General features: G+C 38.2%; 1 protein-coding gene and 1 long non-coding RNA gene across 2 annotated transcripts in view; one reads left to right on the forward strand and one right to left on the reverse strand.

The window, feature by feature from the left end:
• Positions 1–4,548: 4,548 nt before the first annotated feature.
• The window catches only part of HPF1 (histone PARylation factor 1), a 28,085-nt gene continuing 11,232 nt past the window's right edge, over positions 4,549–21,401 (reverse strand). Inside the window, exons 5-8 of the mRNA XM_025874455.2 lie at positions 14,785–14,935; positions 10,260–10,347; positions 6,226–6,398; positions 4,549–4,800 (exon numbers count right to left, since the gene is read on the reverse strand). Of these exons, the coding sequence (XP_025730240.1) occupies positions 4,669–4,800; positions 6,226–6,398; positions 10,260–10,347; positions 14,785–14,935 (544 nt within the window). The 3' untranslated portion in view covers positions 4,549–4,668. The remainder of the gene's footprint in view (positions 4,801–6,225; positions 6,399–10,259; positions 10,348–14,784; positions 14,936–21,401) is intronic.
• Positions 15,778–17,447, forward strand: LOC141372671 (uncharacterized). The gene is made up of 3 exons (XR_012378075.1): positions 15,778–15,924; positions 16,599–16,778; positions 17,156–17,447. It is a non-coding gene; the product is annotated as an uncharacterized lncRNA (long non-coding RNA).

The following is a 21,401-nucleotide window of genomic DNA, read 5'->3' on the forward strand; positions in this document are numbered from 1 at the left end:
TACACCGGACAGGTACAAGGAATACCAAATAGGTCACTGTGGCTGGAGTGGGGAGTAGGGTGTAAGAGGAGGAAAGAAGTTAGGGATATAGTCGTTTGACTTTTATTCTGAATAAAGTGGGAAGCCAGTGTGGCAGAAAAGTGACATGATCTGACTTAACATGATCTCTGGCTGCTTTGTTGGGATAGACTATAATGGGGAAGGGCTGGAAGGAGGGAGACCAATTAGAAGGTTCTCGGAATAATCAAGGTAGGATATGATAGAGGCTTGAACCTGCCTGGGGCTGGTGGAGGTCGTTCAAATGCTGGATTCTAGATATTTTGGAGGTGGCAGAGGCAGGATTTGCTAATGGATCGAATGTGGAGTGATACAAGAGGAGTAAAGGATGTTTCTGATGGCCACTGACTCAACTGGGAATGACTTCAGGAAGACTAGATTTGAGGTCGTGTACAGAGGAATTTTGGTTTTAAGACATTGTTTTAAATGACTTTTCGACTTCAAAGTGGGGGTGTCAAGTAGGCAGTTGTATATACCGAGACTCAAGTTCAGGAGGAAGGTCCAGCCTGAGAGACCTAAAACATTTGGGAGGTATCATCCTGAGACAGTGGACAGAGTGGACTGAGCATTAGCATACATGTATTTTTGGATTTGAGGAGATGAAGCGCCAGCAGAAGAGGGAGCACCAGTGAGGTAGGGTGAAGATTGGTGCCTTTAAGAGAAAGGTGGTCCCCTAAGGCAAGTGAATAATAGTTTCAAGAAGCATCAACTTTTCAGTTGTTGCTGATCAGTGAAGTAAATGGGGACTAAAAATTGCCCAATGGGAGATAATGGATAACTTTGACCAAAGCAGGCTCAGATCAGGCAAAAGTCTGATTGGAGTGGGTTTGACAGAGATTGATGAAAGGAACTGAAGGCAGCTTTTTTTTTTTTTTAAGATTTTATATATTTGAGAGAGAGCATGCGCAGGGGTGGGGAAGGGGCAGAGAGAGGGAGAAGCAGACTTCCTGCTGAGCAGGGAGGCCCTGTCCCAGAACCCTGGGATCATGACCTAAGCTGAAGGCAGATGCTTAACCAACTGAGCCACCCAGGCATCCCCAAAAGGCAGCTCTTTCAACTCTTGCTGAGTTTTCCAGGAACTGGATGTGTGAAAGAGTATTTTGTTTTAGGATGCAAGATGTTACAGCTTTTGTTGTTGATAGGAATATGGGAGAGGGAAAATTGATTTGAAGAGAGGGAGAGGTCTTTGAGTAGGCAAGAGGGGATGGCCTCTTGGGACATTAAGCAACATTTATAGCAATGTGGAAGAGGCAGAGTATATTGAGTAGTTGGTAGTGTGGGGTGAGATTTTGGGGAAGTTACTTTGTTTTTTCTTAGTGAAATAAACTGAGGGCTGGGAGGTATTGTTGCATGTTTGAGGAAAGATGTGAAAGTAGTAGGATTAATGGGCAGTAGTATGACCAACTTGAGGTTAAAACGAGACCAGTTGTCATGGTGGTTATTTTTTTCCCCAGCCACCTGATCCTGAGCAGAAGTAGAAGTAGGCAGCTTTTTATCAGGCTTAAGGTTCTAACGTAAGTACAACTCCTGGAGAGAGGGGCAGTGGAGTAGATGCAGGAATGATCATAATGATGGAGAGTGGCATACGAGGGCTGGGTGAAGGGGGAAGCAAGAATACCAAGTGAAGAATAGTGAAAAAGGCTGTTAGATCAGTGAATTGGTGTAGGCTACTGTGGGTTTGAAAACTGGGTGGAGCTGGGGAATAGAGGGAGAGGAAAAGACGGGTGGTGCTGACAAAGTCTAGGCTGTGACTTTGGAGTTGATGGCTACAGAGGGGGACCATCTAGATCAGGATCAGCAAATTTTCCACTGTGAAGTACCAGATAGTAAATATTTTAGGCGTTGGGGGCCATAACAGTCTGCTGCAACTACTCTGCCGTTGTAGGCCCATATAATATGCAAATGAACGGGTGTGGCTGTTTCTCCATACAATTTTTTTTTTTAAGATTTTATTTATTTTCAGAGAGAGAGACAGCGAGAGAGGGAACACAAGTGGGGGAGTGGGAGAGGGAGAAGCAGGCTTCCCGCTGACAAGAAAGAGTGGGCCAGATTTGGCCCTCAGCCCGTTTGTTGACCCCCGGTCTAGATACTGAATAAACTGTGAGGCTTAGGGTATCAGAAGGATCATCTGCATAGATAGCGGGTATCTGTCATTGTGGCGACGTAATATGTCGCACTACCTTGGATTAAATTTTAGAGCTTTCATTTTTTTCCTTGGGTGTATCTTTCCACATGTGTGTTTGAGAGGTAATACCCTGTTATTAAGCTCCAGGAAGGAGCTTAGCTAAATTTGAGTAGTGATTTTCTGTTAGATTCTTACTGAGTTAAGGTACTTCATTTGGGAGTCTAGGCACTTAGAACGTGTTCTGAGAACAGAAGTAGATAGGCGGCGCTTGGAAGCGACTATAGCCATTGGATGGCCACATCCTAGGTAGATAAAAATACTCAGCTAACTAGGTTTCAGCGGACTGTGCTTCAGTGAAGGAAAGAGAAAGAGAAGTTTGGTATTGTAAGGAGCTTGCTCTTCCATGAAAAATATTCAGTAGTTGGGAGGTGAGTACCTCCTGAAATGTTTCCAGCCCTCTGACACAACTTGGAGTTTGAGACTGGAAATCCGTAACTACGGTATCCAGATAATGGCCATATTCTTGGCATTGGTATCCAATTCGGTCTTCGCTGTTATACAACACCTAGCTTTCTGAAAATACACATTCATGTTAGGTATGTGTACGCAAAGGATGAAAAGCTGATCTTTTTTTTTGTCCCCCTTCATTTTAATTTGTTCCTTGATAAGAAATCCTGTTAGAATCTGTATTACTGATCACAAGAAGGTGTATTTTTAAAAAAACTACAAACTATATTTGAAACTGTTGGATCAAGGAATGGCAGAACTTAGTAAATGGCTAATATTTCTAGCTAAGAAGATTGGTTTAATGTAAGATAGTTGAATTTATTTGAATAATCAGTATTTAAAAGATAATATGTTAACTATTTCTGAATACTGCCCCCAATATTAGGTACCTTAGAAACTAAGGAAATCTGAGGAAAAAGGCTCAGGAGCTTCTAAAATGTTCAATTATTTAAGATCCAATGTGATTTGATCACCTTTTCTAATCAAAGTATGTGTGAGTTAATGTTCCTGTCATCTTACAGCTTAGTTCAGTTGGGGCCAGGACCTGCAGATGCTTACACACTGAAATGTGGCAGTTCCTTAAAACCTCCTGAGACCTCCCCATCAGAACTATGGAAGTTCCAGTAGAGTAATGAAAGGAAAGGTAAAAGGATGTTTTCAGTTTAGTTTGGCTAAGCTATTATATAAAACATCTCTCTTGAAGAAAGCATCTTAATGACCTACAAAGGCAGCCTGGGTCAGGTAATGAGAACAGATACTAGGTATAGGCTGTAATAGCAGAGGGGATTTTTGACTTCAGAAGACATTCTATTGTTTGAGAAGTCAAGAATTCTTACTTAAGGGCATCTCAAAATAGTTTCCCACATCTTGCTAGTGTGATTTTATCAGGCACTTAGTGAGCAGCATGGAATAGGGTCATTTTGTTCAACAAATAAATACATATTCAAAGGTTTGTGTTACTGAGGGGGCTACATACTGATAAAATACATGTTCTTAAAAAACCTGCAGCTTAACTGGGGAGATGAGACAAGCTGCTTGTATTAAAAATCCTGGCTGGAAGTGTTTGCAAAATACTCTACTCATACTTCATATCAAAAAGAGTAAGTATCTCAAGCTATTTTAAGAAGACAGCTGACAGGTTAAGTGACTCTGGAGACTGACAATTCAACAAAAGTTGTTTGGGTAAGTCAATCTTCTGCAAAACATGGGGGTTACAAGATGACCTAAGGGCTTTTTTACTTTGAACTTCATACAAAGGGGAAAAGGCTTATATGCTCTTCAGCCCAATCTGCAGAGTTGGCTATTTTACATTTCATGGTTTGCGCTCTGTTTTTAAGGTGAAGGACATTTTTTCAGGCTTAAGGAGGCTGTGAATCTGGTTTGCAGTAGTAAACTTTAAATTAATAGTATATTGATTAGTATACTATACTGTATATCAATATTCTATGCTATATTGATTAGTAAACACAGTGAGTCTGTATTTACTCTTTAAAACAATTTAAAGGATATACCTAATAGGTACCTGGACTACATATGTATCACCTGGAGATATTGTTAAAAAGTAACTTTGGTACCTCTGGGGTCAGGCACCTCCCAAGTTTACCACCGCCCATAAATCCAGTCCTTAGAGCTATAGCTATTATTAACTCAAGTCTGAGGAAATAAATTTTTAGTTGTCCTTATGTTCAATATTGAAACAGGGCTCCCTGATGAGAGGACAGTCTAGTTATCCACGGGCAGTTGACCGTGACTTCCTGTGACATGTCCGAGGACTTTGGTTGTCTTTCAGATGTGATTAGGGCATCACCATTTAGATGACTGCCATTTATCTGCACACGAAAGAAAAGGGCTAGAAGAACTTTATAAAAGATTTTAGTAAATATTTCCATCAATTTATTTGCTCTATTCCTTAAAAACAAATCACAAGTTTAATACTAATCCTTTAAAATATTATACACCAAAAGAAAGCCAACTCTCATTCATGCTGCAAGTTGGTCTATGTTCTCTTTACTTCTGTTTGCCAAATGATCTTCAATAATTTCTGCAAAGAGATTCCTCTTCAACAGATTATATGCAAGAGGTAAAAGCTGGCCAGCAACTTTATGAAAATACTGAAAAATAAAAGAATATAACATTAAGCAGAGAATATAGCAGATGCCCTAGTAAGTAGCAAAAACACACTGAAAAAGCTCTTGTTTAACAAAGCATACTCTCCAAATCATTTTAGCTACTTTCTCAATTGGTTAGGAACAGTGAACTCACACAGGCATTTAGCATTCTGTTCAAGAGGCAATCTTACAGTTCTAAAAGACTAATAGTACATCTTGAAGAAAATTCAGAAGAAAACTGAGTTAAAATTTTAAGCCTCCTTATTCCCTTAGGTAAGGATCATCATCCTTTTTACTTGCCCCAAACTATACGCTCAAATGTTCTTTCCTTCTCTAGTGTATCCCTACCAGTTAAGATTTTAATCATTATTTTCCTTAGTTGATACTATACGAAATGGTACGCTGAATTTGAGTTTTCAAATCACATTTATTCCCCTTTATCTTCAAATTCTCTCTCCCCGACCCCACCATGTAACCCTGCTCCATCTCTTAAGTCACTGCCTTGGGTTTATCAAGTGACTTAGACTACTGCTATTATATATATACTCGAGAACCTGTCAATGCTTCCGTTGATGGCAGTTAGCACTTACCAGATGCTCAGTCCTGTGCTAAACCTTTTCATATGTTGTTTAGTACTCACACCAATCATTTTCAATTAAGTTGATAAACATTTTTTTGGCAGGTCCAGCATTATTCTGATTGGTCATGACTTACTCTGGCTGTTAAACATTTGTGATTATTTTTACTAATAACCATATATAAGGTAGGCAAAGAAACACAGTGATAGGGTTTGGAGCAGAGTTCTCAAAACAGACGCCCTGACCAGTGGCATCAGCCTGACCTGTGATGGGTCTAAGACTCACCCAAGAACTTGATCAAAACTTGGAGGGTGGGGGGCGTAGGGGTAAGTACACTGATCTGTGTTTGAACAGCCCTCCACATTGTGGTGATACCTTCTGAGGTGAGAGCGCCGCTGGTTTAGTCTTGCCACTCACACTAGTCTACAGAGCAGCAGTGCTACCAGTACCCAGGAGCAGGTCAAAGGCCGACTCAGGCCTCACCCCAGATGCACTCAGACAGTCCTATGAAAGGTATGTGTACATACCCAAACACATATCTAACAGCATATAGCCCTAGAATACGTCTAATAAGGAAACTCACTTTAACGTAAACCTGAAGGCAAATAACCTTGGTAATTCACCTTTGGCAGAATACAAGATGAATTTCAAATAAATATCTTCAGACATCTGCTTATCAAAAAGTTCATTTTGGGAAAAAAAATTTCATTTTGACACATAAGCTGAATTTATATCCTACCCATGCTAGCGGGCACATAAACATGCATGCTCTAGTATGCCTGTATGTGGAGTGTGGTGGGGAAGAGAAGGGTTTGGTGACTGTTGGGAGGTAGGTTTTTTTTTCACTCACGTGTGAGCCGTAACAAAAGAGATCCATTCCCAGCTCAAGCCCCATACCATAGTCACATTCATCATTTGCAAACTGCACAAAGGTCATCATTTCCTGAATGGGAGCAAAAGCTTTTAGTCTGTCCTCATCACTTGGTGCCTCAACAATTGTCTTGCAAATTCTCTTGAGGTTGGCTGTAAGGAACCAAGGACATAAAAAGATGATCTGCACCCATCATCAAAGGTAAAAATAATTAAGCTGGTTTTTCCTCACCAATTTTTATACTAGTACAACAAATGCCACCTTGGGTGGCACTATAATTTAGAATGGCAATTTTATAATTTAAGAAAAATGGCTTAACAAAAAAGATTTTTATATTAGCAAAGTGTGACTGTTTTACCATGGATCTAGTTGCAGTCATGATTATACATAAGCTTTTAAAGATTTTTAGTAGGCTAGTCCACGGATCAGCAAACTGTGGCCAAACCGGACACACCTTGTGTTTTTAACTGCCCTCACACTAAGAATGTTTTTCCATTTTAACTGGTTGGGAAAAAAAACAAAAAATATGGCAACAGAGACCATACATAGCCCACCTCTGGGCTCGTCCATGTGAGAAGCTGGATTTAAAAAACCCCCAAACAGACCATAATGTTTATTTATTGCCCTGTCCTGCCTGTTCTACTAGTTAATAGAGAGAAAGACAATGTAAGAAATAAGAAATCACTGCCGAATTAAACCTTTACCAAAGCGTGGCCGCAGCAAAAGTGTACTTTGAGGTAAGAACACAGAGGAAATTTCTAACCTCTAAATTTAAAAAGCCGGTGGTTTAACATTTTCGTTTTGGCTTTCAACATTTTCTCCTCCTCTACTTTGTGGATGCTGGTGCGTATCAGATCTCAGGATGCATATGAAGGTACTTAACACTATCTAATTAGACTTCCTTTTTGACAAATCGTACCTCCTTTTTGACAAACTACTGCCCTGAGGATAATCCAGCAATAAAAATAATGGATATTATTCAAACAAACCAACAAAAATACATTTCTGAACTAAGTGGCTGCTGTATTGGGGGGGAGAGGAAGATTCATTAGAACATTAACAATTACACCTAAGAATGATACATGACTTTTAAGTTTTAATGTATAAGGCACAATATTCTGTTGATACTAACTACAGACATAAGATTATCAAGAGTGGTAAAGAAATACTAGGGCTTTTAACCTCCAAATATAAATATATTTGATTCAGTTGTGATGAGTGCACAGAATGCATACTCTCTGTGAGGTCACAAAATGTATTCTGTTCCTTTTCCCACCTTTGGTAGATAAGTATCACATTGAACAAATTACACTTATCACCTATGTTCCTGACTATAAATAGTTGTGACACATTTATTGGTTTGAAACTTTTTTAAAAGAGTTTATTTATACAAACTTCATAAGCTTCCTTTTCAGAAAAAAATCAGTGCCAATCATTTAAAGGAACCATATCCAGCCTCCATCAAAAAACCTTAAGGTAATAGAAAATAAGGGGTTCCTTCTTGCACCCAGAGAAGATATAACATCGATTGAGACCCTTAGAATCTCTCTCACCACAGTGCTGCAGGCACCCCCTACAATTCAATTAGAGTTGGCATGGAAGTGAAGACCTAGTTGTCTTCTGTTAGCAAGTAATTTAAAGTTTATCACTTTCTGATGTCTTCTACTTTCACTCCAGGCAAGTCATATATGGACTACAAAAGAATAAGCAATTTACAACAATTACTAAGCTATCAAAATACTAAACAGAGATGAAAATATTCAGTTCACCACCAGTGTGAGGAAAAATATGTTCTTCCACCAATAAAAACTTCCACGAAAATTCACTTTAACAGAAGCCCAGACCTAATACCTAAGTGAAGCCTTAAATTAACACTCGAAAATGCTGCCTTAAATGTTACTATTCAAAACAATGATTTAGGAGCTTCAATACTTCGTTCGTATTTTATTCTTCTACTACCACCAACTGGAATACTTAAACTAAGCCATAGTGATTGTGCCAAAGTTAAAGTTGGGCAACTAGCTAAGCAATTATTCTTTAGTTAGTGGTAAGCAGTCTACAGTCAGAAAGACCTAAGTTTGAGATCCAGTTTCCACCTGAAAAGGGAATAAGACCTACTTTAAAGAGTGGGGGGAGAGTTACTGTATAAATATCACTTGATAGAATCTATTATGACATTTATGAACTGCTCAGTAAATGGTATCTTATTTGCCAGGTTGGAATGTTATGTTCCAAGTTTCAAAGGGGAAACTGGTTATGAACAAACTACACTGTGATTTACTGAACACTGTTGCGCATTAACAAACTGCAGGTCAACTGTCCTTCCTGGCAAACAACACTAGGCAAAAGCAAGAGGATATTAGGTGCCTAACTTTACACCTTGCTGCACTTCTCAGTCAAAAATAATTAAACCACAGAAGGATCCAGTATCTAGAATGTTAGCAAAAGGAGAGAGAAATGAAAATGATTTTAGACATAAAAATAAAGACCCACAACCAGGGGAGGGTAATAAGGTTTACTCCAGGGTATTACAATTTAATACCTACCACCCCTGAAGTTTTAGTAACTCCTAGATCTACAACAAATGTTCTCAGACTTGCCCATACAAGACAGTAATTCTGCTTTATCAAGCTTCGAGTGCACTAACACACAGGCAGAAGATTCGAGTGCAGGCAAAAGGCTGAACAGTAAATAGCTGGAGCCTGTACTCGTTTCCTATTAGAGACTGACGACCTCTGACTTCAGAGAGGACACATAGGACAGATTAGACTGTCGAACAAATAAAGTGTAGGCTACCTATGTAATTTAAGTTTTTTCTGGTAGCTGTATTAAAGAAATATGTGAAACTAATTTGAAGATATTTAACAACCCATTATATCCACATAGCATTTCAACATGTAATATTAAAAAAATTTAAGTTTCAGTTTTTAAAGTTAAATGAATTAAAATCAAAATTACAAATTCAGCTCAGCTGCACTAGCCACATATGAAGTGCTCTGTAGCCATTCATGGCCATATTTACTTTTCCCATGGAATTCCTCTAAAATGGTAGGGGTACAGCAAAAATAGTTACACATGGATAGTTGTGATTTAAGATACCAATCTTGGCTGAAGACTCTGTACAACAAAGTTTGAGAACAGCTGCTCTAGAAAACTGGTTAAAAAATGCAGATTTCTAGGTTCCAACCCCAGAGACTAACAACCAAGGCTGGTTAATTCTGTTTTGAAAAATGGATGACCAATATTATATGTGTTTGGGCAGGAATACTTGGTTCTTGAGGAAGTGCTAATTTTGATTTCCTTCTAAATTTTATCCTTCTGGTAAAAGGATAATATATATGAGAATGCCAATAGGGCTGTTCCAAGTAAGAAGGGAATAAAAAGGAGAGAAGAAAGAGTTAAGAAGTGATTTTTCCCCTCTTTTTTCAAAATAGCAGTAATTAGATTTTGTATATAAACAGTCCATTTTCAGCGTTTTTGTACTTGTAAATGAGGTAGTTCAGGATCTTGGGCTTCTGAAAGCTACGCAGTCTTACATACAGATGAAAAATTTTTCACAAAGGACTATATAACCACACACTATTTCAAGAATTATTTTGTAAGTTGACTATAATGTCAAATGTCTGAAATAGTTCAGAAAAAGTAACCCAGGCAATAAGTTAAAATTCTTTAAACTCTTAAAATTTAACTACCATATTTTGAGCCCTATTAGACAAGCACTGTGCTAAGAACCTTACATACTCTTTACACTCCAAACATCCCTATATATGAATGGTATTCACCATTATTAACCATTTTAAAGATGAAAAAGATAAGGTTTAGTAAGGTCAAGTAATTTGCTTAAGGTTACACAGCTATAAACCTAGTTTTAATTCAGGCCTGACTGACCCTAAAACTTGAGCTTGCTCTTTATCCCTAAGATCTAGTGGCTGTCTCACGAAAGGCATACTTACTTACCTACTTCTCAATACAAGGAAAACCTTCCTCACACATTTACATAAGGAATACATTACCATCCGTCTCAGGGAGCTCTCTGTACCCAACACCATTTTTATCTACTGGGACAACCAAGCCTGCACCATGAAAGGTCTTTGTCACAACCTAAATAAAAAAAATACAACTATTGGTAAACAGACAAAATAGACATGATAGATAGATAAAATCAACAAATGACAAACTCCAAAATACATGTACACACACAAACCCTCAACACTTATGTCAAAATGTTACATTTAATGACATTTCATTCAACCTGGAGTCCACTACCAAAGTTTAATATTATTTCTTCAAAATCAGTAAAAGTTAAGCACGTGAAGAAATGATAGAACAGCGAAACTGGCTTTTACTAATTGCACTCAGGCAGAAGTCCACACCCTGATTTGGGAAGGAAGAATGCCAATGCATCCTATTATACGAGGCAAGCCAGAATGTAAGTTTTCTCTTAGGTCACTGTATTTTCCAGGTAGGAAGCATAAGGAACTGAGCCTAAAAGGTCAAAGAATAGTTTTTGTTAGCAGGAAAATGTAGTGGGACAGAATTCCTCTCAACCATCTTGCCAAGTTCAGGGCCTCCATTTTTACCTGAAAAATTCAGGCTTGTTTTTGCAAATTTCCCCAAAGTAGAGCAGTTTCCAGTTTTGTGGTGCCCTTTACAGAAGCAAAATAACATAACCAGTGATCTTTTATAGTGGTAATCTTCAAAGGCAAGAACAGGCCCAACCAAAACCACCACCATACTCTTCCAGTCTACATTCTTTTTATTCACAATAGTGGTATTATTCTTAGGTCTTTCTTTAACAAAACAACTACTTCAAATATTACACTTATTTGTGCAGCCCAGTGAAAACTGCCAAGACAGAAGAAGGACACAAGCCCAAAATTAGCTCTTCATTTTAGTCTTCTCACCTAAGTCTCTAGATTTTTTTTTTAAGATTTTATTTATTCATTTGAGACACACAGAGAGAGAGAGAGAGAGAGAGAGAGAATGAGCAGGGAGAGAGGCAGAGGGAGAGGGAGAAGCAGGCTCCCCACTGAGCCAGGAGCCTGATGTGGGGCTCAATCCCAGGACCCTGGGATCACGACCTGAGCCCAAGGCAGACCTTAACCATCTGAGCCACCCAGGCGCGGCGCTAAGTCTCCAGATCTTAAAATCTGTTTCACTCAGCTGACCCCAATCTCCTGCTTCTTTCATTCTTTCATAAGTAAGAGAAGGGACAGATTATTCAAAATAAGTTCTCAGATAACAGCTCACCATTTGGAAAAAACAAAGTCATAGTTAATATCTTACTCTTTATACCAAAATAATTTGCAGTTGGATGTCAGGATTAAATGTAAAAATAAAACCAATGAAACCTCTAGAAGGCAAATATTTTTAATAATTTTAGATGGGAGAAGGAAAAGACAGACTTGATTATGTAAAATTTAAAAAATCAAATAATCAAGAACAAAAGATACTAATAAAAATATCTGCAATATATATAACAATACAAGTAAGATTAATGTCTTTATAAAGGAGTCTTACAAGGAAAAACCACCCAACTTAAAACACAAATAAGAAAAGGTGAATTCTGGTGTTATACACAAACAATGAATCATGGAACACTACATCAAAAACTAATGATGTAATGTATGGTGATTAACATAACAATAAAAAATTTAAAGACAAAAAAAAAAAAGAAAAGGTGAATTCTAACCCTGACAGAAAAATGGCCAAACTTCAGGCAGTTCACCACAGAAATACAAATGGCCAGTAGATAAGTGAAAAATATATAATGTCCTTTATAATCAAAGAAATGCTAATTAAAACAATGACCTATCATTGTACATTTATGCAAGTGGAAAAGACCAAAAGGGACTGCTAATACCTAGTAGTGGCAAAGGTATGGGGAGAAAAAGCACTCAATCGTTGCTGGTGGGAATGTAAACTAGCTTCACTCAGACAGGGAGTTCTGCAAACAAAGAAAATAAAAAACTCCACAAAATGAAAAACCAGCAAAGAAAAACAACATACACAGCCACTCTAAATCACTCTGGACCTGGCAATACTACATCTAGTAATTTCTTCTAAGGAAATAATAAAACAAGTGTGCAAAGAAAGGTATAGAAAGTTATATGTGGCAGGATTTGTCTTTGCGAAAAGTTTTAAGCAACCTAAGCTATGAACACAGAACAGTGCTCTGCAGCCATTCTAAAATTTATGAGGTGGGTCTTCAATTTAGCAGTATGAAATGATAATCTAATCACAAACATAAAATAGCAGGTCATAAAACAGTATTGATAATGAGAGAAAAAACAGCCATGTAGTTACTGGCTTATTTTCTCTTCCACTCAGGCTGACACACAACAAAAGCATGGGATGTCCCTATTTTCATATTTTTCACAATGATTAACTGCACTAATTTTCCATAAAGAGGTAGCAATTATTAGCAAAGCACCAGAATCCTAGTTTTATTATGAATAATAGAATTACAAATTTAGGAAAACCCTGTGCAAGGGTGGGGGATATTCTGAGGCATCAGAATCAGAGGACGGAATGATAGAAGGATGTATCCTCATTTTATAGCAACATTAAATCAGCTTTCATTTTTAAACATGAAACCTAGGTATAAAAAAAGGTAAAGTGGCATACGGCCAATCAGTAAGATGGAGTGGAAAGAAAGCTAAATACCAAACATGTGAGGTTTCAGGTCACTTATGATTTTAAACAAGGAACAAAGCCTCTGTAAACCCTGATTTACTGATCTATGCTACAGGATAATAATTCCTCCTTTGTTTGCGGGTTTGTTGTAGAGGTTGAATGAGGTAACTCGTAAGGGCTTTGCATTCCAAAACACCATAATGTATCATCAGTATAAAAACAATTGTTTCTCACGTATTATATGGTGCACTATTATACGAGAATGGATATATTACTCTCCTACATAAGGACAAAGTCACTAACTAATATACGGATGGAACTGAATTTTTTGGAACTAGAAAAATAAGAATTAAATAAATATCTGACAATAAAAGAACAAACTTCCTTTTTAATAGAAAAGGAACAAAAAGCAAAACCACCAACTGGTTGTCTTTGGGAGGATAAAATCACGGTTGTCTTTTAAGGTTTTTTTTTTCCCCTTTATATTTATGTTTTTACCAGTTAATTTTGTGAACAGAAAAAAATATATACTAAAAAGAAACCTCATGCGGAAGGGAGCTAGGACAAACATACCTATGACATTTAAACTCCAATGTCATCTTCTAGTTAAGGGGAAGAATTAAGGAAATCTCATCTGAAATTATAACTGATGGTAGAAAAATAAAATAAGGTTCTGATGAAAGAATTTGTTACCAGCTATTCTGTCTACAGAAGTACAGTGTTTAGTCAAGATAAATCAGGAATAGATAAATATGAGGCAAGAAATGTTCATTAGGTGGGAGAGGCTCCCTGTGGAAACTAGGAAGGTAAATGGCAACATAACATCTTGAAGTAATTTAAAAATGTCCCCACTGAAGTGACTTTCATTCAAATGCACAGTTTTAGAAATTATTTCTGGCCTCTACGACTAAAGGAACACTTGCTGAGACTGCAGTTTAGTGACTATAACTTCTGTGAGTATCATGCCTGCTGCTGAAGTAGGATTTTCAATAACCAAATACACTAAACTACTTAGTTACCAGTGATAGTTTATCCAGGAATAACTAGTACTTAATTTGGCCTAGAACTTTCAGATGAACCAGCCACAGCTGATAATGGTGGGAAACTGGAGTGCCCTCATTGCACAGTGATAAATATCCTTCTTTACCAGAGGTTATAAGAACAAAATCCTATAGAATTCTCATTTACCCCAAAGCAGAATTCTTCTATGTTGTCTGTTAACTTATTCTGAAATTTTTAACTTCAGATCCAAAAGGACCCAAGACCCAGAAGTCTTTGCTGTTTATAAAACACTCCACTCACAATGCAGGTGTTAGGAGAGATGCAAAAGGAAATGCCAATGGGACCAATAAGGGAAAAGGAGACAGGACTGCTTAGACACACATTTGCTGCAGAAAATGAGCAAATCTCAATACACACTGTCTTCCAAAAGGGAACTACCTTTAAAGCCCTTAACTAAACCACTCTAAGGCATACCTTCACAAAACTACTCCCCCAAAACACCTTGCGCTAAATCAACCATTGTTAGCTATTAAAGAAATTTAGGTAAATACTAGGCACAAAGCTGCTTTCACTCAATTCTATGAGATGAATAACTGGTAAAACAAGATGAAAACAGTGCGAAGTCCTGGCATGAGCTAGCAACCAGAGCAGCGCTATTTGCTCGCGTGCCTCAGCCCGCCTAACAACTTATGGGAGCCACCCAAGCCCTGCTCCGGTGCCATCCTTAGAGCAATCCAGAGGCTGGACAGCCCTGGAGGGAGCCCCTGATGGGGGCCATCTAGCTCTCCTCAGGATGGGGCAGGAGAGGAGAAGGATAAGGTGTAGGTGGGAAGGAATCAAGAGAGGAAAAAATCCGATTAGGTAGCAAAACAGTCTGAGACTAACAGATTTAAACCATACTTTCTTATCTCTCTGTTTCATCTTCATGGTTCTCTGTTCCAGTGGGTACCCCAGTTCTCTGGCTGCTTCTGTCAGTTTTTCATCTATGTTTTTCAAGAGACTAGTTTTCTTTTTATCTGTTACTTCCTTAAGTTTTTTCATCAGAAATAATCTGAAAAAGAAGTAAAAGCCCTCATTATTATGCAGGCCCCTGTACTAAGGGCACAGACCTTGGGAAGTTAAGAGAGTACATTATAGACATCAAATTCCATGCAAGATAAAGACTGCAGAATAATTACCAACAAATCTCTCAGAACCCCTAATAGACTTCTTCCAACAAGAGAAAGGCAATTATTAATAAAAAAGCTACCAATCACAGAAACAGCAAACATGATTCAAGTTTGTATTGTCTCTGTAATGTCTATAATAAAGATATAAAAGGTATTTCAAAAGCTGAGATTCAAACCAATTTTAAGCCGTATCACTTGACATTAACATATGGCATACTGCTTTGGAGAAGTGTGGCAAAACAGAGGAAAACAGTATGTAGATACCAAAAAGAATTTTTTAAAAAGAGCCAGAGGATACTTAGACTTTTTTTTTTTGATCGTTTGTTTTCCTCTTTTTTTTTTTTTTTTAGGTTTTTTTATTTATTTGACAGACAGAGAGTACAAGCAGGCAGAGCAGCAGGCAGAGGGAGAGAGAGAGGCAGGCTCTTTGCCGAGCAGGTGGCCTGACATGAGGCTCGATCCCAGGACCCTGAGATTATGACCTGAGCCGAAGGCAGACGCTTAACAACTGAGCCACCCAGGCGCCTCCAGAGGATACTTAAAATACTTAAGATCAGCAGATTTTTTTCAAATGTTACCTACAAATTTGTGTTAAGGTAAATTTAGAAACTACAAAAGGAAATCAAAGCTATTTTATAAGCTTATACAAAAGCACAATCCAAAATAATTTTATTTATTTTTTTAGCCAGAGTGCACATGAGCAAGCATGGGGAGGGGCAGAAGGAGAAAGAGAATCCCAAGCAGGCTCCATGCCCAACGCAGAGCCTGTTGTGGGGCTCATCTCATGACACTGAGATCATGACCCAAGCCGAAATCAAGATTTGATGCTTAACCAACTGAGCCACCCAGGCACCCCTGAAATAATTTTAAAGTATGTGAAAAGTACATTAATGCCAGTTATAGAAATAATTTCATGTTTTATCATAGGCAGGGTGATTTGCCAGCAGAGCAGAAGGTCAAGTATAAAATGGAGAGCTGGAAGCAGCACTCAGTTGGACACAGAACTCAACCCCCTTCCTCTATAGCCACCTCTAGATGCCCAGGAGGAAACTTGCCTCTCTTCACTACTAACATTTGACAGTTTGCTACAGGCTGGGCACTGTAAAGAGCTTAGAACATTTAGAGAGGGTGCTATTCTTATCCCCATTTTACAAATAAGGAAACTGAGTCACACAGCATTATCAACCTACCCAGTTCATAGAATTAGTATGAGTACATTAAAGTGCACAGAATCCAAGACCACCAAAATCACTGTCTTCAGATTACAGTACATGTATCACACCTAATGTTACCTTCAATCTTAACCAGCTGTATATCAAGAGAATGTATTTACATTAACCATAAAAAGCAAACTGATCATGTCAGTCCTAGGTGAATCAATCTTTATGTCTTCCTTACCCTGTCTGGCATATGGGCATACAGGCCTTCAAGTACTCTGTGCCACCTGTTTTCATACTTCCATGCACGTACTATTCCCTTGCCTAGAACACCTTTCTTCCCATTCCTTTTTTTTTTTTTTAAAGATTTTGTTTATTTATTTGACAGAGAAAGACACAGCGAGAGAGCGAACACAAGCAGGGGGAGTGGGAGAGGGAGAAGCAGGCTTCCCACCAAGCAGGGAGCCCGATGTGGGGCTCGATCCCAGGACCCTGGGATCATGACCTGAGCCGAAGGCAGATGCTTAATGACTGAGCCACCCAGGCGCCACCTCTTCCCATTCTTTTAGTAAGTTTTTATACATTCGTCAAGGTCTAGGTAAAATATCCTTTCTATGAAGACTTCCACCACTATTTAAGGCACTTAGTAGCTGTCTTCCCATACTTATCGCATTATTATGACTATTTCTGTATCAGTTTATTAAGCTTTGGTCTCTTGGCTTCAAACCTACTCTCCATTACCCTGCTTTGTGATGCTTAAAGTTGAAAGATGCAAACTGAAACAAACACCATGAACATTTTATACTGTTACATTAAATCTGCTGGGATATACCTTGAACACTGAATGAATCCTTCAGTGGTCATTTGGAAAATATTGGTTCAGTAAGTTATGCAGATCTTACAAATTTAAAAATTTTTCATTTTATCAAATTCTCTCCATTACAGAAATTGAAGATGACACAAACAAATGGAAAGACATTCCCATGCTCATGTATTGGAAGAATAAATATTGTTAAAATGTCCATACTACCCAAAGGAATCGAGAGATTTAATGCAATCCCTATCAAAATACCAACAGCATTTTTCACAGAACTAGAACAAACAATCCTCAAATTTGTTATAGACCCACGAATGACCACAGATAGCCAAAGGAATCTTGAAAAAGAAAAAGCCGGAGGTATCACAATTCCGGATTTCAAGTTATACTACAAAACTGTAGTAATCGAAATAGTATGGTACTGGCATAAGAATAGACACAGATCAGTGGAACAGGATAGAAAGCCCAGCAATAGACCCAAAATTGTATGGTCAATTAATCTTCAACAACGAAGGCAGGAATATGCAGTGGGGGAAAAAGTCCCTTCAACAAATGGTGTTGGGAAAACTGGACAGCTATATGCAAAAGAATGAAAATAACTGGACCACTTTCTTACACCATACACAAAAATAAACTCAAAATGGCTTAAGGTCCTAAATGTGAGACCTCAAACCATAAGATTCCTAGGAAAGAGCACAGGTAATAATTTTTCTGACATTGGCTGTAACAACAGCTTTCTAGATAGGTCCCCTGAGGCAAGGGAAAAAAAAGCAAAAGTGAACTACTGGGACTACATCAAAATGAAAAGCTTCAGCACAGGAAAGGAAAAATCAACAAAACTAAAAGACAAGCTATTGAATGGGAGAAGATATTTGCAAATGACATATCTGATAAAGGGTTGGTATCTAAAATATATAAAGAGCTGGGCACCTGGGTGGCTCAGTTGGTTAAGCGACTGCCTTCGGCTCAGGTCATGATCCTGGAGTCCCGGGATCGAGTCCCACATTGGACTCCCTGCTCAGCAGGGAGTCTGCTTCTCCCTCTGACCCTCTTCCCTCTTGTGCTCTCTATCTCTCTCTCTCAAATAAATAAATAAAATCTAAAAAAATAAAAATAAAAAATAAATAAAATAAAATAAAATATATAAAGAGCTTATACAGCTTAACACCCAAAATACAAATAATTCAATTAAAAAACAGGCAGAAGACATGAACAGACCTTTCTCAAAACATACAGATGGTCAACAGACACATGAAAAGATGCTCAACATCACCCATCAAGGAAATGCAAATCAAAACTACAATGAGGGGTACCTGGCTGGCTCAGTCAGAAGGGCATGTGACTCTTGATCTTGGGGTTGTGAGTTTGAGCCCCACGCTGGGTGTAGAGATTACATACATATATACATACATACAAACATACGTACATAAATAAATAAAATGAGATACCACCTCATACCAATCAGAATGGCTAAAATCACCAACACAGAAAGGGTGTTGGTGAGGACGTGGATAAACAGGAACCCTTATGCACTGTTAGTGGGAATGCAAACCGGTGCAGCCACTGTGGAAAACAGTATGGAGGGTCCTCAAAAAATTGAAAATAAAATTATCATATGATCTAGTAAGCACACTACTTGGTATTTACCTAAAAAACACTAATTTGAAGGGACTTATATACCCCCCCCGTATGTTTACTGCAGCATTATTTACAATAGCCGAATTATGGAAGCAGTCCATGTGTCCATCGATAGAAGAATGGATAAAGAAGATGTGGTACATATATACCATGGAATATTATTCAGCCCTAAAAAAGAATGAAATTCTTGCCAACAACATGGATGGATATAGAGAATATAATGTTAAGTGAAATAAGCCAGTCAGAGAAAGAGAAATACACTATGATTTCACTCATATATGGAATTTAAGAAACAAATGAACAAAGGGGTAAAAAGACAAACCAAAAAAACCGAGATCCTTAATTATAGAGAACAAACAGATGATCACAAGGGAGGTGCAGGTGGGGGAATATGTAAAGGGAATTAAGAGTACACTTATCTTGATGAGCACGGAGTAATATATGGAATTGCTGAATGACTCTTGTACACTTGACACTAATATAACACTGTTATGTTAACTACACTGGAATTAAAAATAAAAAAATTAAATAAAAAAATTTAATTTAAAAAATAAAATATTCTCTCCATTATATCATAATGTGGAAAAAAGTCTTTAGGTAGTGAGAAGTGATCAAGTTCACAATGGTGGTTACAAGTTTCCTTAACTCTAATTTTTGCTTTTGAAATCTTAAATTTTATCACTGACAACAAATATAGTCACAGTTGTTTTCTTGGCTCATTTGAGAAAATGCCAAATACCCATGTCAGAACATCCAGTTTGTCAGTCACTCACTCTCTCAAGTAAGTAAACTAGAGAAAAGTTCAGCTCCCAACTCAATCTCACAAGACCATTTTCCTTGAGACAGACCTTAACATTTGAGTATGCAGATGTGCTTTCCACGTACTTCCTATTTCATCACATGAAATGTTAAACAGATGTGTGTACTCAATGGTAGAGATTTAATATCTTTACTGCTTCATCACTGAGCTTCTTAAATGACATTCGCATTATATTACTGCTGTGAATAATACAATGACAACTGCAAATCTGGTGCCACCGCCTTGATTTCTGCCAAGGTACCATCAATATTACCCACCTTTACCTTTGTGCCACTGGTGCAAAAATGACGTATTAATCACAAATAGTTTTGAACTCACAGGTCTGCTAAAAAAGTGTTAGGCACCTCTGGAAGTCCACACACCACTGTTTGATACCTGCTGTTTAGGTTATGGCTTCAAACCTGAATATGTATCAGAACCTCCTGGATTACTGGTTAAAAGTACTCTGAGCTTGACACGTCTCCAAAGGCAAGGGAAGCAAGGGCAAAAATGAACTATTGGGACTTCATCAAGATAAAAAGCTCTGTAAAGCAAAGGAAACAGTCGACAAAACCAAAAGACAACTGAGAATGGGAGAAGACATATGCAAATGACATATCAGATAAAGGGCTAGTATCCAAAATCTATAAAGAACTTACCAGACTCAACACCCAAAGAACAAGTAATCCAATCAAGAAATGGGCAGAAGACATGAACAGACATCTCTGCGACAGATGAAAAAATGCTCAACAGCACTTGGCATCAAGGAAATACAAATCAAAACCTCAATGAGATGCCACCTCACACCAGTCAGAATGGCTAAAATTAACAAGTCAGGAAATGACGAGGATGAGGGGAGAAAGGGGAACTCTCTTACACTGTTAGTGGGAATGCAAGCTGGTGCCGCCACTCTGGAAAACAGTATGGAGGTTCCTTAAAAAGTTGAAAATAGAGCTACCCTAAGACCCAGCAATTACGCTACTGGGTATTTACCCCGAGGTTGCAAATGTAGTGATCTGAAGGGGCACCTGCACCCCAATGTTTATAGCAGCGATGTCCACAAAAGCCAAACGATGGAAAGAGCCCAGATGTCCACTGACAGATGAATGGATAAAGAAGTGGTATATTATACAATGGAATATTATGCAGCCATCAAAAAATGAAATCTTGTAATTTGCAATGACATGGATGGAACTAGAGGGTATTATGCTAAGCAAAATAAGTCAGAGAAAGACAATTATCATATAATTTCACTGATATGTGGAATTTAAGAAACAAAACAGAGGTGCCTCGAAAAATTAAAAATAGAGCTACCCTATGACCCAGCAATTGCACTACTGGGTATTTACCCCAAAGACACAGATGTAGTGAAAAGAAGGGCCATGTGCACCCCAATGTTCATAGCAGCAAGGTCCACAATAGCCAAACTGTGCTGAGATACCCTTCAATAGATGAATGGATAAAGAAGATGTGGTCCATATATACAATGGAATATTACTCAGCCATCATAAAGGATGAATACCCAACTTTTACATCAACATGGATGGGACTAGAGATTATGCTAAGTGAAATAAGTCAAGCAGAGAAAGTCAATTATCATATGGTTTCACTTATTTGTGGCACATAAGGAATAGCACGGAGGGCATTAGGAGAAGGAAGGGAAAAATGAAGGGGGGGGAAATCGGAGGGAGAGACGAACCATGAGAGACTATGGACTCTGAGAAACAAACTGAGGGTTTTAGAGGGAAGGGGGGTGGGGGGCCGGGTTAGCCCGGTGATGGGTATTTAAGAGGGCATGTACTTCATGGAGTACTGGGTGTTACATGAAAACAATGAATCGTGGAACAGTACATCAAAAACTAATGATGTATTGTATGGTGACTAACATAACATAATAAAATAAAATTAAAAAGAAAAAAAAAAGAAACAAAACAGAG

The sequence above is a fragment of the Callorhinus ursinus genome, unplaced genomic scaffold (assembly GCF_003265705.2).
Source record: "Callorhinus ursinus isolate GAN/ISIS: 27379988/994484 unplaced genomic scaffold, GSC_fseal_2.0 scaffold4, whole genome shotgun sequence".
Lineage (NCBI taxonomy): Eukaryota > Metazoa > Chordata > Mammalia > Carnivora > Otariidae > Callorhinus > Callorhinus ursinus.